The following is a 14,555-nucleotide window of genomic DNA, read 5'->3' on the forward strand; positions in this document are numbered from 1 at the left end:
AACAGCCACTCTAAACAATTTATTTCTGTATTGTCTTTGGTGTACAGCAAGGAGGCAAAGTATACAGCAGCAGTATTACAGAGCTATTTATGTCTCATTCACAACAACATGGTGTTGACTTGGAGTCAGAGAAACGTGCATGACTGAATTATGTATTAACTACTGTGATCCACAGCTGTAGGCTGAGGAGAGAGAATATGCTTAGATGTCTTGAGTTATGAAGTTAGCTTAATGTTTGAAAGAAATTTCTGCATTGTTAGCAAGAGAAGGGAGCGTAATGCACAGAGTACGTTGGCTTATGCCATCTCACAGTGGTTGTGCTGCTGTAAGTGTAGCATAGAAGAGTCACCACAGAGATTGAGTTGATGCAGTTGGATTAGGGCGAGAAGTGCCTCTCCTGGGAGAGGGGGAGAAATCAATTGCTCTTTATTAAGAGCTTATCCTTAAAAGGCTAAGATGCCTATGAATTTATAAAATGTTTCTGCCTTCTGCTACAGTGTACTTAATTATATACTTCTAGCTATTTAAGCCTTTGCAGAAGTGACCCGCTTTACAAGGCAGGAAGCCAATGAAGCACGATTGCAGTGTGTTAACTGAATGGAGGTTACACCAAAGTGTTTATTTCAAGCAGCTGCATTTCAGCAAGAGACTGCAGTCCTTTGCAGGTATGGCACTCCTAGGAATAGACAAGTTCTGGGAGGTGTAGTAGCAAAGAGCAATTGAAGAAAGTGCGTTTGGAAGGTTTCTTTTTCATTCTTAGTGTAGTTTTTCTCCTCACAACTTTGTGTCATCGTTGTCACTGTCTGCTCTTGTAGAGGCAGCTGATTGTGAAGAGGAGGATGAGCTTGCCTGCAGAGGAGTAACAAATACGTTCTAATTATTTTTAGTTTGTAAACATGCTTGATAGTCTGCAGTGTTATGAAGGACTCCTACTTTCATCTGTACTAATCGTGTACTTGTTTGGATAGCGGAATGAGCCAACAAATCTGATTTTTGTTGTGGAAGTGCTTTTCGGTTAAGCATATTTAGAGATAAATTTGTTCAGTAGATGTTTCCTATTTTTTAATTCCCAAACCTGCTGAGTTTGCACTTCAGGTGTGTAGTTCAGATCTGTAAAATGCAGCTTTGTTACTAAGAAACTTTTGAAAAAAACTTGTGGCTGAACATTTGCAGACAAGGCTAATGAAAAATGAAAGGAGAGATTATTGGTCTCACTCTTCCTTGCCTGTCTCTTTTGCATGATCAGAAAAGAAGCATTTAAATATTTCAGGCTGACCACGCAGAGGGTTGAAAGTGACAGTTTCACAAAGAAATTTCTGCATTTCTGACTTCGGTTGTTCTTTAGATTCTTTCTGATGGCATAAAGTGAATAAAATAACTTCAAACTGGCACAGTTTCTAGAAAATATAATGTATCAACTGCTCTGCCTTCTACAAAATGATCTATTTTGAAATATTTCACCTGATTTTCTCAAAAGTGCTTTATGCTTTTTGGTGTATTTAAGCACTTTTTCTCCTGCACTTTCAGGATTGTATTGCCTGTTTCCCATCTTCATTAAGGATTACTGTATTTGGATTATCTTATTCCATAAAATCTCTTGTATGTGCATCCTTTCCATGATTCAGCCTCACATTAAAGATACTTGTCTGTATTATGTCTGGGAAAAGGAAGAGTCGTTTATTGTAATCTGTCCACGGTTTCCCTTTTGATAACCTAGACTGACTTGTAAAAATCCAGACTCAAAAATCCTAGCTGAGGTATATGTACTAGTAGAAAAAAATTCCTGTCCCCTAGACAATCCCTCAACATCTACTTAACACAGTATTACTCACCCTTTCCCTTGGTTCAGGTGAGTTTCTCTCTTGCTCTGATGAGTGGTTGTCCGTATAAGTAGGAGGTTCGGAAGTGTCATGGACTGGATCTGCCATGGAGGCTGTGATGGGAATGTTCTGGCCCTGGAAGTGTTTGTAAGCGTCTTTGCTGCACACGAGTAGCATAAGCCTGTCACCACTCTCACGGATTCTTGCCACAACTTTGTCATAGGATTCATCGATCACACACACCCCATTCACTTCCACCAAATAGTCGTCGTTTTCTACACCTGCTGTGTCAGCTGGCCCGTGCTTTTGCACCTGCAAAGGCAAGTTCAACTTGTGATATTAGCCTAAAACTTGGAAAGATGCATTAACAACTGATTGGTTAGCTAGGCTACTGTGTTACAGCTTTCCTTACAAGAAAGCAAAATAAGCATGAGGAAAAGAGAGATTTGTGGGGCAGAAAAGAACTGGGAGTGGCAATAGGCATAGACATGATAAACATGGAACCCATCCGTTTCTAATTTAAGATGCATCTTGATTTTGATAGACAGAAATGTGGCATGGTAGAATCATGAAGACAGGTAGAAAACAAATTTTCTTATTATTTGGGTGTTCCTGTCTATTAACTTTAAAGTTAACTTTACCACATTTCACAGATTTCTTAGTAATGATTGGAGCCTCTCCTGAAGAAAGATAAAGGCACAGACAAAATTTGAAACAGTAGAGGTTTGACATTTGCCAGCTGTGGAATTCAGAGAAGGGCGGTAGAATGGGGTGAAGGTGTCTCTCTTACATTTAGGATGTTCTACAGTAAAAAAAACCCAACCCACATATATTTAAAATACTAATTTTAGCATGCTAGCCTCATGAATAAAACTAAAATGATGCAAAAGCTGGATTCCCCTTCTCTCTAGATTTCTAAAAGAATGAGGTGCTTATTTTTAATCTTGGTCTGACAATGTCAGTCTGGTTTGAACAATCACAGCCCTTATCTGAGAGCACTGGAGAAGAGACTTGTCTTTAGTGGATTTTCTTGAAAGTACTTGCAGAATGGAAGGGAGGAGGCTGTCCAGCACACTATTTGAGCTTTTCATTGTTCCTCATTCTACATTAGTACCTCACTGATGAACAGTCCAGGCTTGTTCTTGATCATGTTTAAACTGAAGCCAAATCCACTAGGCCCTTTCACCATCTTGCAGATTCTTGGCTTGTGGTTCACTTGCTGCTCAGTGTGCAACTCCACTCTTTCTTGCGTGTTAGCTGGAGTTGGATCTTGTGCTTTGTAGTAGTATGAGTAGGGGGAAATTTGAGCCTGAAAAAAGTGACAAGTAGAAGTTTGTTAATGTAAAATCTTCTTTTGTGAAATCTGTATTGGGCTTTCATGCTCAGCATATTTTGAAACCTTTTTAATGACTTGGAGCTGCAGTGAAGAACTCTTTACTATTAATCTCCGGCTGAGTGGGAAACTGCGGTGTTGGTCTGTGTGAGAAGGGATTTTTGTTACTCATTCATAAATGCTTACACAGCCATGTAGCTCTGAATTTGCTGTCTTCTAACCTTTCTTGTGGTGTGTTTAAATTTAGAATTGTTCTACTAGTGCCTATAAAAAGCTGGAAGAGGCCAAAAATGTGGATGTTTAGTGATTTGCTGTGCAAGTGCAAGAAGAGCTGCTGAAATATGGGTATTATCTTAGACATTTTGCACAAGTTGAAGAAGTCTGTCACAGCAGACTGGCTGTATCATATGTCTCTTCATAATGATAACATATCAACTCTTAACAGCAATTTTCATTATCTTACCAGTTTATACATGGAGTCAGTCTCCTTATCCACTACCAACAGTGTGGTTTTTGCCTCAGACTGCTGAATTTTTCCCACCACGCTTTCATGATCCAGACCATCCACTTGCTCACCATTGACAGCCACTAAGATATCATTGTCTTTGAGACCTGCCTTGGCTGCTGGGCTCCCAGAATCAACATCCTTGATTGTATGATCTAGGATCAGAAGGGAAAAAATATTTATGTGAAGGTGTATGCTTGGTAAGTTTAAAGACATTAAAATGCATGGCAAAGGGTAATTGTCAGAATGGTACTTCAGGTTGAGACCATTTCCTTGATGGACCGCTGTTTGCAACACGTCTATGGAGGACTTCTCCTAGATGGCCAGTGAGAGACCAAAGAGAATGAGGTCTACAAACCCTGTCCAGGAAGAAACTGTACAATGACTGTCATGGTCTGTGTGTTAACTTGGTTCTTACCACCAGTATTTTTTTTCATCCGTAGATAAAAGCCATAACCATTTTCTCCTTTCTGAATCTCAATAAGTCGTGGTTTGAGGGGAAGCAATCTCAGGTTGGCGCTCTCTTTGCTCAGTACCATCTTCTGGCTTGTGTAATAGCGGTCTGTTTCTTCATTTGAAAGTAGAAACATAATATGATTTTCAGACTTCTTTACCTGCAATAGTACGAGTAGTGTCTCAGATGTCACCCTTTCAACAGCGTATGGGAGTTGTAGATACTTTGGAAGTACCTATCTGTGTTGTGTGTTGTGTTAATTTTTGGGTTTTGTGTGTGTTTTGTTTGTTTTTTGTGTGTGTGTGTGTTGTGTTTTTGTTTTTTTTTTTTTTTTGGTGTGTGTGTGGTGGTTTTTGTTTTGTTTTTTCAGAAATTTGGGCCATGACAAGATCTTGGTCGCATAAGATACAGCATATGTACAGCACACTTTCTGTGTTTCATACTGTGTTCTTGACCTCTAGGGAATTAGCTGTAGAGTGCCATGAAGGGTGACACACAGTGCTGGTAGAATCCAGTGACCCTCAGTACATAGTGCTTGGCTTATCTAGATGTGGAACTCTAGAATATAGACATGTCATGCCAGCTATACCACTGTTCTAGATTACAGGGACAAGAGTCAAGTTTATGTCACTGTTGGTCCTCTGCCATCTCCCTGTATTACCAATTGCGAGGTTTTTGGGTGCTTTTTTTTATATGTTCAACCTCTTCAAATCAATCTTTCTCTTATTCTTTTCCTACTGTAATGGGTGGGCTCTTTATCCATCTTAACCAATGTCATCCTGTTGCTGATGTTACTGCAGTTCAGCAACACACAGGTTGTGCATGGTTATATAGTCAGTAGCGTGCCCTGAATTGTGATGCTGGAAAGCTGGAGCATGTAGTGCATGTCTCATGGCTCTCTGAAATCTCTTCAGTTCCAGCTGCCTTTTAGTAGTGCCAATAGGGGAAAGCTGGAAGCCTCATTAGTGATGTTCTTTTGCAGCTGAGGCCAGGTAGTGAAAATACTTGCACAGTGATTTTAATTAGTTTTGGACTTTTTAACAGGAGAAGGGAACTACTGTCTAAAATAATGAATTTTTCCTCTTCTATGCTAACTTTACCATCAGAGAATTCACCCTCTTCCTGCCCTGAAAACCACATTTGATGACTTGCCCTCTTACCATTAGGAGTATTCCCAGGACTTCTAGGAACAGAGCATGATTTATTTAATAGGGTTCCTGGCAGCAGTGTGTTTCTGTTATTTAAAATTCTTTGGCCTGTCTTGATGGCAGTATTCATTCAGAATCAGTTCAAGAGGCCGCTTGACAACAGAGCTGAAGCAGAGGGGTGCTCTGCCATGTTGATGATAAACAGCAGCTTCCAAGATTTACTGTGAAGCATTCAAATGGGTCAGACCTGCCTCCTCAGTAACCCTGATAGGTTGCTGTTGAAAGTGGGCCAGAACAGAAGATGAATCAGTATACAAACAAGTACCTTTTCCACCACTTCCTCATGTGTGTCATTTTCCACATTTTTTCCATTGATTTCAATCAGGCGATCATTATTTTGGACACCAGCCTTTGCAGCTGCTCCTTGTGATGAAAGCTCTACTATGAACAACCCCTTCTGTCCTAAAATAAATGAAAACTCATTATGCAGGGTAAGTCACTGAAATATGCCTGAATTTAATGGTTAAGGAAACTTAGCACTGATGTCCTTAGAGATTCTTGGTCTCTGCTTACACGCTGATTACAGTGGCACCACAAAACTTCCACATAGACACATCACTATCTCTTGTTCTCTCCTGGAAAAATCACTTCCATGGGGGAGGGAGGCATTTGTTCCTATCTGCAACTCAAACAATCCTTTATTTCTCTACCAAGAGTGCCAAATAGGATGATTAAGATAGCTGAAAGGGTTTCTTTTTCCTGCCCTCCTTCCCCCTCCAATGTGAAATGAGGAGCTGCTCTTTTTGTTGTTCTATACACTTCATAATTTCCTGTGTTTGGAAGGCTTCCATGTTCGATCTTTCAGTTACATTGCATTCCAAAATACCCTCTTTAGAGGTGATGCTTTCCAGAAGACTTCCCTATTCTGTTCGCTGGCCTTGGAAGAACGGTGTATGTGGAAGAGGTTCCAAGTCCCTTACTTTCTAAATGAAATAACTTTAAAAAAATCAGGAAAAGTGTTTATTGCAGCTGTCTAGAGCCTTGTGTGCTGATTCCTGAAGTGATTTGGAGGAATGGAACGGGAGTTAATGTAGCAACTTGAGTGTATATCTGGCATTTGATCAGGGACTGCAAATTTAGTTTTGGTAAGTGGGCTTAAACAACAAGCAGAAAATAGTTTATTCTTTTATATATATATATATATATATAAAAAAATCTTTTGTCCACCCCATAGAAATGTGGTCCTCAGAAAAATATGCACTTCTGCTGTGCAGAAGTGGACTAGAGATGGACCTGAACTCATCTTCCTACTTCTCAGTTTCTTTCTATTAGCAAGAGCATTTTGTGTGTCCCTGTTGGCCCCCATGTCTTAACTGTGGTTGCCTTTGTACCTGCTGTCATATATATATGTGTGTGTATATATATATATATATATACTCCGCCCCCCCCCCCCCCCCCCCCCCCATTTCTTCTCCCAAGCTCTCACCTTCTGTGGTTTTCAAGGAGAAACCATAGCCTTTCTCCTCCTTCACTAGGTAGCAGAGCCGTGGTTGTGGAACTGCAGTGATTGCTCCATTGGCCATGGGCGCTGGGGACTGCTGCTCCTGCTGTCTTGTTGACACCTTTTGACCCACCTCTTCCAAGTTCACTCCCTCCTCTTCTGCCTTTTGATAGGATGCGCCATCCAGAACAAGAAGTACAACAGAATTTCCGCTGTTTTTGACAATCTCCACCACCTGTAGTGGACAAGGTAAAATGGCAAGCAGGTGCTAGTGACTGGCCTAACAGGTCTCCCCAGGAAGGGTTGCACTGTCTACTCGTTTTGTCATCCCTCCTCTTATGTACTATGGAGGCACCTCAAAGGCATCTCATCACCATGGGCACATGGTGAGTAATGAATGATGCAGGGAGATACTCTGAGCAGTTGACTCAGTTCTTGGATTTCCTAGCCGAAGATGCTGTAAAAACTGGAAGAGAAAGCTTCATGTAGTGGCAGTGGGTCTGGGTAATTCAGGAGTGCTGTGGATCCCAGGCTAAACAGAGATGTACCTGTGCATGTTCCTCCTTGTCTACAAACACACCATTAACCCTGAGGACTCTGTCTCCATCCTTCAAGCCAGCCTTTTCAGCTGGACTGTTCTTTTCCACGTTCCGGATGAGATGCCCTGCTGTGTCTTTCTCAATACGCAGGTAGAATCCATAGCTCTTTTGTGGTTTTTTGGTCACTTTACACTCTCGGGGTTGGAGAACAGAAGTCATCTCTGCCAGACAGGATGAAAAAGCTATGTGTGAGTAAAAACAGTAAGCTTCCCTAAATATATTCTCTCTAAATATATAATATATTACAGAATCGCAGAATCGACTGGGTTGGAAAAGACCTCAGAGATCATCGAGTCCAACCCTTGGTCCAACTCTAGTCCGTTTACTAGATCATGGCACTTAGTCCAATCTCAGTTTAAAAACCTCCAGGGACGGCGAGTCCACCACCTCCCTGGGCAGGCCATTCCAATGCCTGACCACTCTCTCTGTAAAGAATTTCTTTCTAACATCCAGCCTAAATTTCCCCTGGCACAGTTTAAGCCCATGCCCCCTTGTCCTATTGCTAACTGCCTGGGAGAAGAGACCAATCCCCACCTGGCTAGAACTTCCCTTCAGGTAGTTATAGAGAGTGATGAGGTCACCTCTAAGCCTCCTCTTCTTCAGACTAAACAATCCCAGCTCCCTCAGCCTCTCCCCATAGGTTTTATGTTCAAGTCCCTTCACCAGTCGTGTTGCTCTTCTCTGGACCCGCTCCAGCACTTCAATGTCTTTCCTGAACTGAGGGGCCCAGAACTGAACACATTACTCCAGGTGTGGCCTCACCAATGCAGAGTACAGGGGAAGGATCACTTCCCTTGTCCTGCTGACCACGCTATTTTTGATACAGGACAGGATACCATTGGCCTTCTTGGCCACCTGGGCACACTGATGGCTCATGTTGAGCTTCCTGTCAATTAGTACCCCCAGGTCCCTTTCTGTCTGACTGCTCTCCAGCCACTCTGCGCCCAGCCTGTAGCGCTGCAGGGGGTTGTTGTGACCAAAGTGCAGCACCCAGCACTTGGCCTTGTTGAACTTCATCCCATTGGAACCAGCCCATTTTTCCAGTCTGTCCAGATCCCTCTGCAGAGCCCTCCTGCCTTCCAGCAGATCGACACTCCCTCCCAACTTGGTGTCATCAGCAAATTTGCTGATGATGGTCTCAATCCCCTCATCTAAATCGTCAATAAAGATGTTAAACAGGACTGGACCCAACACTGACCCCTGGGGAACACCACTAGTGACTGGCCGCCAGCTAGATGCAGCCCCATTCACCAGCACTCTCTGGGCCCGGCCCTCCAGCCAGTTCTTAACCCAGCGTAGAGTACACTTGTCCAAGCCATGGGCTACCAGCTTTTGCAGGAGTATATTATGGGAGACAGTGTCGAAGGCCTTGCTGAAGTCCAGATAGACCACATCCACAGCTTTCTTCTCATCCACCAGGTGAGTCACCTGATCATAAAAGGAGATCAGGTTGGTCAGACAGGACCTGCCCCTCCTAAACCCATGCTGGCTGGGTCTGATCCCTTGTCCATCCTGAAGGTGCTGTGTGATTCCATTCAGGATGATCTGCTCCATAACCCTGCCAGGCACCGAGGTCAGGCTGACAGGCCTGTAGTTGCCAGGGTCAGCTTTGCAGCCCTTTTTGTGGACTGGGGTAACATTAGCCAATTTCCAATCATATGGGACCTCCCCAGTGAGCCAGGACTGTTGGAAGATGATGGAGAGAGGCTTGGCAAGTTTTTCTGCTAGCTCCCTCATCACCCTAGGATGGATCCCATCTGGTCCCATAGACTTGTGAGGATCCAGATGGCTCAGTAAATCACCAACTATTTCCTCCTGGAATACAAGGGGCCTATTTGGCTTTCTATCTCTGTCAACCACCTCCAGACATGAGTTGTCCTGAGGGCCACCTGTCTTACTGGTAAAAACTGAGGCAAAGTAGGTATTAAGTACCTCAGCTTTCTCCTCATCTTTGTTAACTATATTTCCCTCAAAGTCCAACAGAGAATGGAGGTTTTCCTTGCCCCTCCTTTTGTTGTTAACATATTTGAAGAAGGACTTTTTATTATCCCTGACAGAATTGGCCAAATTAACTTCAAATTGCACTTTTGTTTCCCTGATTTTTTTTCTGCATGATCTAGCTATTTCCATAAATTCTTCATAAGTAGCCAGCCCTTTTTTCCACAGTCGGTAAAGTCTCTTTTTATTTCTGATTTCATTCAGAATCTCCCTGTTTAGCCAAGCCGGTTGTCTTCCCCGCCGGCTAGCCTTTCGGCACACTGGTATAGCCTGTTCCTGTGCACTCAAAACCTCCTGCTTGAAGCATGTCCAACCCTCCTGGGCCCCCTTGTTTTTAAGCATTGTTTCCCAGGGTATGCTCTGAACTAGACTTCTGAATAGACAAAAATCTGCCCTCCGGAAGTCCAGCGTAGAGGTTTTGTTAATGGTTCTCCCTGCATCTCTGAGTATTGAAAATTCTATTATTTCATGGTCGCTATGCCGCAGGTGGCCTCCAACCATTACATCTCCCACCAGCCCTTCCCTGTTTGTAAACAGTAGGTCTAGCAGGGTCTTGCCGCTGGTAGGCTCATTTACCAGCTGATGAAAGAAATTGTCCTCTATACACTCTAGGAACTTCCTAGACTGCCTCTTCTGTGCAGTATTGAGCTCCCAGCAGATATCCGGCAGGTTAAAATCACCCACAAGAACAAGGGCCGTCGATTTTGAGACATCTGCCAGCTGCTTGTAGAATAATTCATCTCCTTCATCATCCTGGTTGGGTGGTCTATAACAGACACCCACGAGGATGTCAGCCTTGTTGAACTTCCCTCTGATTCTGGTCCACAGGCACTCAACCCTCTCACTGCTGACCTCAAGTTTAACAGAGTCGAGTGACTCTCTAACATATAAAGCCACCCCTCCACCTCTCCTACCCTGCCTATCTTTTCTGAAGAGCTTGTAGCCACACATAGCAGCACTCCAGTCATATGAGTCATCCCACCATGTTTCTGTGATGGCAATCATGTCATAGCTTTCCTGCTGCATGATGGCTTCTAGCTCCTCTTGTTTGTTTCCCATACTGCGTGCATTAGTGTACATGCACTTCAAGTGGGCTGCTGATTTCACTCTTAATTCGGGCTTTCCATCCTTAGGCTGATCTTTGGAGAGCCCAGTTTCAATCCCTTCCCCCTTCAAACATAGTTTAAAGCCCTCTTGATCAGCCCTGCCGACTTATGGGCTATAGTCCTCTTGCTCTCCCTAGAAGGATGAAGCCCATCTGATTTGAGGAGACTAGGTACCATGGAGTTTGCCCCATGGTCAAAAATCCCAAAATTTTGATGGTGACACCAATCCTTAAGCCACCTGTTGATGATATGGGCTTTTCTACTCCTCTCTTTATTTATCTCCTCATCCATCCCAGATAGCACAGGAACTGAGGCAAATATCACTTGTGCTCCCATCCCATGAACTGACTGACCCAGTGCTTTAAAGTCTTTTTTAATTATCTTGGTACTTCTTCTGTAGGTGTCCTCGCTGCCAACTTGGACTACTAACAGGTGGTAGTAGTCTGAGGGCTGAATTAGCTCCGGAAGTCTTCTATTAATGTCCCTCACCCTGGCCCCAGGAAGGCAGCAAACCTCCCTGTGGGATGGGTCTGGGCGACATATAGGGCCCTCTGTTCCCCTCAGAAGGGAGTCGCCGACTACTACCACTCTTCTTTTGTTTTTTCTTCTTACAGCTGCAGTTGTAATCCTTTTTGTAGATGAGGTCCATCCAGGGGGCTCTCCAGGTGGATCTACTTGGCTGTCCTCTGCCTGATTTTCAGGGTCCAGGGCCTCATATCTATTTGTTAAGGGCTCCAAGGGTGGTGATGGGGTTCGAGAGAGGGTTCTTTTACCTCTCTGATCAGGGACCTGTTTCCATTCCCCCCATCAATTAGATCTGCTCTATCTGCCTTATGGCAGGAGGGACAAGGCTTTGCCATCTCCTGTTGCACACCCTTAGGAGTCAAAAGTTTTACCCCACCAGTCAATTTCTTCTTCACTCTCCCTAATGCTCCTTAGTCTCTCCGCCTCTTCCTTAAGCTCTGCCACTAGGCACAGTAAGTCATTGACCTGGTCACATCGTACACAGGTGCCTCCCATACCATTCTCTGGTGCTAATGCCAGGCACAGACACTCTGCACAGCCAGAAGCCTGGGTGGCTGCATCCTTCTTGGCAGGTAGTGTCTGTGTAGACACACTCTTTGTATTAACGGCAGCAACAGCTTTCCTTTTTTCTAGAAACCATTACTACCCTTAGTTAAATTGGGGACAAGAAAACAAAATGAAACCCCGGACAAACTCACCTACAAGAGCTAGTTGTGTCCAGTCTACTTGCCCTGCCACACCCCAGTCTGTGTCACCAGCAACAAGTGGGAGATCTAACAGCAAGGGCTGACAGAACCTCTGAACCCTACCGCACGAGCAGCCCCAGTCGCTGCTGCAGCAGCACAGTGTGGGTGGTGCTCACCTGCCCCACAGCACGCTCGCCCCCCAGCGCCTGGGGGGCAGCGACGCGTCGCTGCCCTCCCGGAGGCGTTTTCAAAGCAAGAGGGAGGGGGGGTAACCCCCGTCACCGTGGTAACGGCCGCGCCACGTCAGCCGGCTCCGCAAGGGCTGCCGGGGACTCCCGGGTAGCGGAATCGAAAACGCGACCAGAAACCCCTCTCTTCACCTTCTCTTACCTCTGTAGCTTCGAGATTTCACTCACGGCTCCGGCCGAGCTGGCTTCAGTCAGCTGAGACAGTTTGCTTCAGAATTCTTGGGGTTTTTGTTTTCCAGGAAATCCACCTGTGCGAAGCAAATTAACAAGGCTAGGGAGAATAAAAGAATCCCTTTTCCCTCCCCCTCCTTGCTTTTCTTGTCTAATCAAGTTAAGCAAGATGCAGAACTGGAAGAAAAAGAAATGTCTGCCTATGGTAACATAGTGAAGATTGAGGTGAGGATTCAATACCAAAATTAAGTCTTAAGAAGAAAAATAATGGCAGCACAGGAATACTGGAACACTATAGGGAAGTTATGTGACAAAATGGGATTTCACGGAATTACAGAATGGTCAAGGTTGGAAGGGACCTCTGGAGGTCGTGTGGTCCAACCTCCCAGCTCAAGCAGGGCCACCTAGAGCCAGTTCCCCAGGAACACATCCAGATGTCATTTGAGTATTTCCAAGGAGGGAGGCTCCATTACCTCTCTGGTCAACCTGTGTCAGTGCTCAGTCACTCTCATGGTAAAAAAAAAAAAAAGTGTCCTTATATACAGATGGCGTTTCCTGTGATTCGTTTTGTGCACATTGCCTCTTGTCCTGTCACTGGGCACCACTCAAAAAGAGTCTGGTTCCATCTTCTTTGCACCCTCCCTTCAGATATTTTTATACATTGCTAAGTTTCTGCTGGGCCTTCGCTTCTGCAGGCTGAACAGTCCCAGCTCTCTCAGACTTTTGGACATCTCCAAGGATGGACACTCTACAACTTCTCTGGGCAACCTGCGCAGATGGACTTAGGAGCAGGTAGGATCGAGGAAGGACCTCATTATCCTAACAAGGTTTTTCTGTTGTCATGTAGTTTAGCTAAACAAGTTTCAGGAAAAGACATTGTAACTGGAGTGTTATTGTTAATGAGTGCAGGGTTTGTATTGGAGATTGGAAAGCAAGGTCTACAAAGGCACTAGGAGGATCCTTGTCTCCACTTACAAAGCTGCTTTTATTCTAGCTGGGTTTGATATCTCTGCATCCCAGTTTTCAACAAAATGTTACACTTGCTTTATTTCTGTATCCTTTAAAAGTTACCGGTAGAGTCAAAGTCCATTTTTTCTTCTGCTTCTGAATCCTACTTAAACACTGATTCTGCTATGAAGAGGAGCCAACAGAGCTATTTCACTTTGGTATATAATTATATGTGAGACTTGAGTATGATATGAATGGAGGTATTGTGAGGTCTGACAAAAGTGTAGGATATTCAAGCACAAACCTACTGACAATGTGAATGTGCCATCAGGTAATCGCTTCCAGCTGAGGTAGTTTAATACTGCCTGGTCTGTATTAAACAGAACAGAGGAGTTGAGACAGTATGCTTATCTTGCAATTCTCATATGAATCCTGAAATGACCATAAAGCCTCAATTTGCTGCCTGGCTAAAACTCTGTCTCCAACCCTGGTGACTTTAACAGTGACATGAGATATAATCAATATGAAAATGTGATGTTGTGTTAGAATGGAAAGAAATTAAAATTGGTGTAGTAATGACAGGCTGCTGAAGTAACTGCAGTAGTTTGATTTGAATAATTTCTCAATGAATTGGTGACAACTGGAGCAGAATTTCCAGTCAGTGTCTCCAGGGTGCTGTGTTACCTCTCTGGAGAACTTGAGGCCAGCTGGTTAAAGAGTATACTTGATGTTGGGGATTGCCACCAGATTGCTATTATTCTGTGATCTTTGTCCTCTGGAGGTTTAGGAGCAAATCCTCCTAGAAGCTGTATCATGACACATATGCCAAGGACGGGATGGTGTTTGGGATCAGGCGATGTGGATTTACTGATTTTTATGTTACCTGATGAGCCTAATAATTTTATTGTCTCTGTGACGGGCAAAGAGCAGTGGATGCTGTTCACCTTAACATTTGCAATGATTTAACAGTCACAGATAACAGTCTCTAGTACCGTCAGTGTAGCCAATTAGATGACATACGTACTGGATAAGCAGATTACTAGATGATGCAGAAAACTGGTTGAGCCACTAGGTTCAGAGGGGTTTTATCAGTGATATATAATCCAGCTGTTGGCTGGTTATTAGTGGCATTCTTTAGAGCTGATACTGACGCTGATACAGTTTAACATCTTTATGATGTTGTTAGTGAGATAGAATACATGTTCAACAAGCTGACAGATGATACCAAATTGAGGGGGGGCAGTCAACAGACTGGGGGTTAGGGTTGCTATTTAGAGGGACCTGAGCAGGTTGCAGAAGTGAGCTGACAGGAACCTCGTGAAGTTCAACAAAGAAAAGCGGAAAAAAAAAATGAAATCTGTATCTAGACCATGCACAGCAATACAGGCTGACTGCTGGCTGGCCAGAAGACAGTGTTGCTGGGCAACATTCAAGTGCCCAAGTTGAACATGAGTCAATGGTGTGCCATGGGGGTGAAGAAGGTGGACTGTATCCTGGGTGGTATCAGAATGTA

The 14,555-nt window shown here is 44.0% G+C and overlaps 1 protein-coding gene across 1 annotated transcript; it reads right to left on the bottom strand.

Annotated features, from left to right (window-relative positions):
- Positions 1-629: 629 nt before the first annotated feature.
- On the bottom strand, positions 630-7,519 carry PDZK1 (PDZ domain containing 1; the record flags this gene model as incomplete). Its single annotated transcript, XM_082055480.1, has 8 exons — positions 630-849; positions 1,833-2,132; positions 2,935-3,129; positions 3,617-3,813; positions 4,077-4,272; positions 5,586-5,722; positions 6,747-6,996; positions 7,310-7,519. 8 exons carry the CDS (start codon positions 7,517-7,519, stop codon positions 775-777), a joined length of 1,560 nt encoding a protein of 519 aa, XP_081911606.1. The 3' UTR covers positions 630-774.
- Between the last annotated feature and the right edge of the window lie 7,036 nt (positions 7,520-14,555).

Source organism: Streptopelia decaocto (assembly GCF_964273445.1).
Source record: "Streptopelia decaocto genome assembly, chromosome: 1".
NCBI classification, from domain to species: domain Eukaryota; kingdom Metazoa; phylum Chordata; class Aves; order Columbiformes; family Columbidae; genus Streptopelia; species Streptopelia decaocto.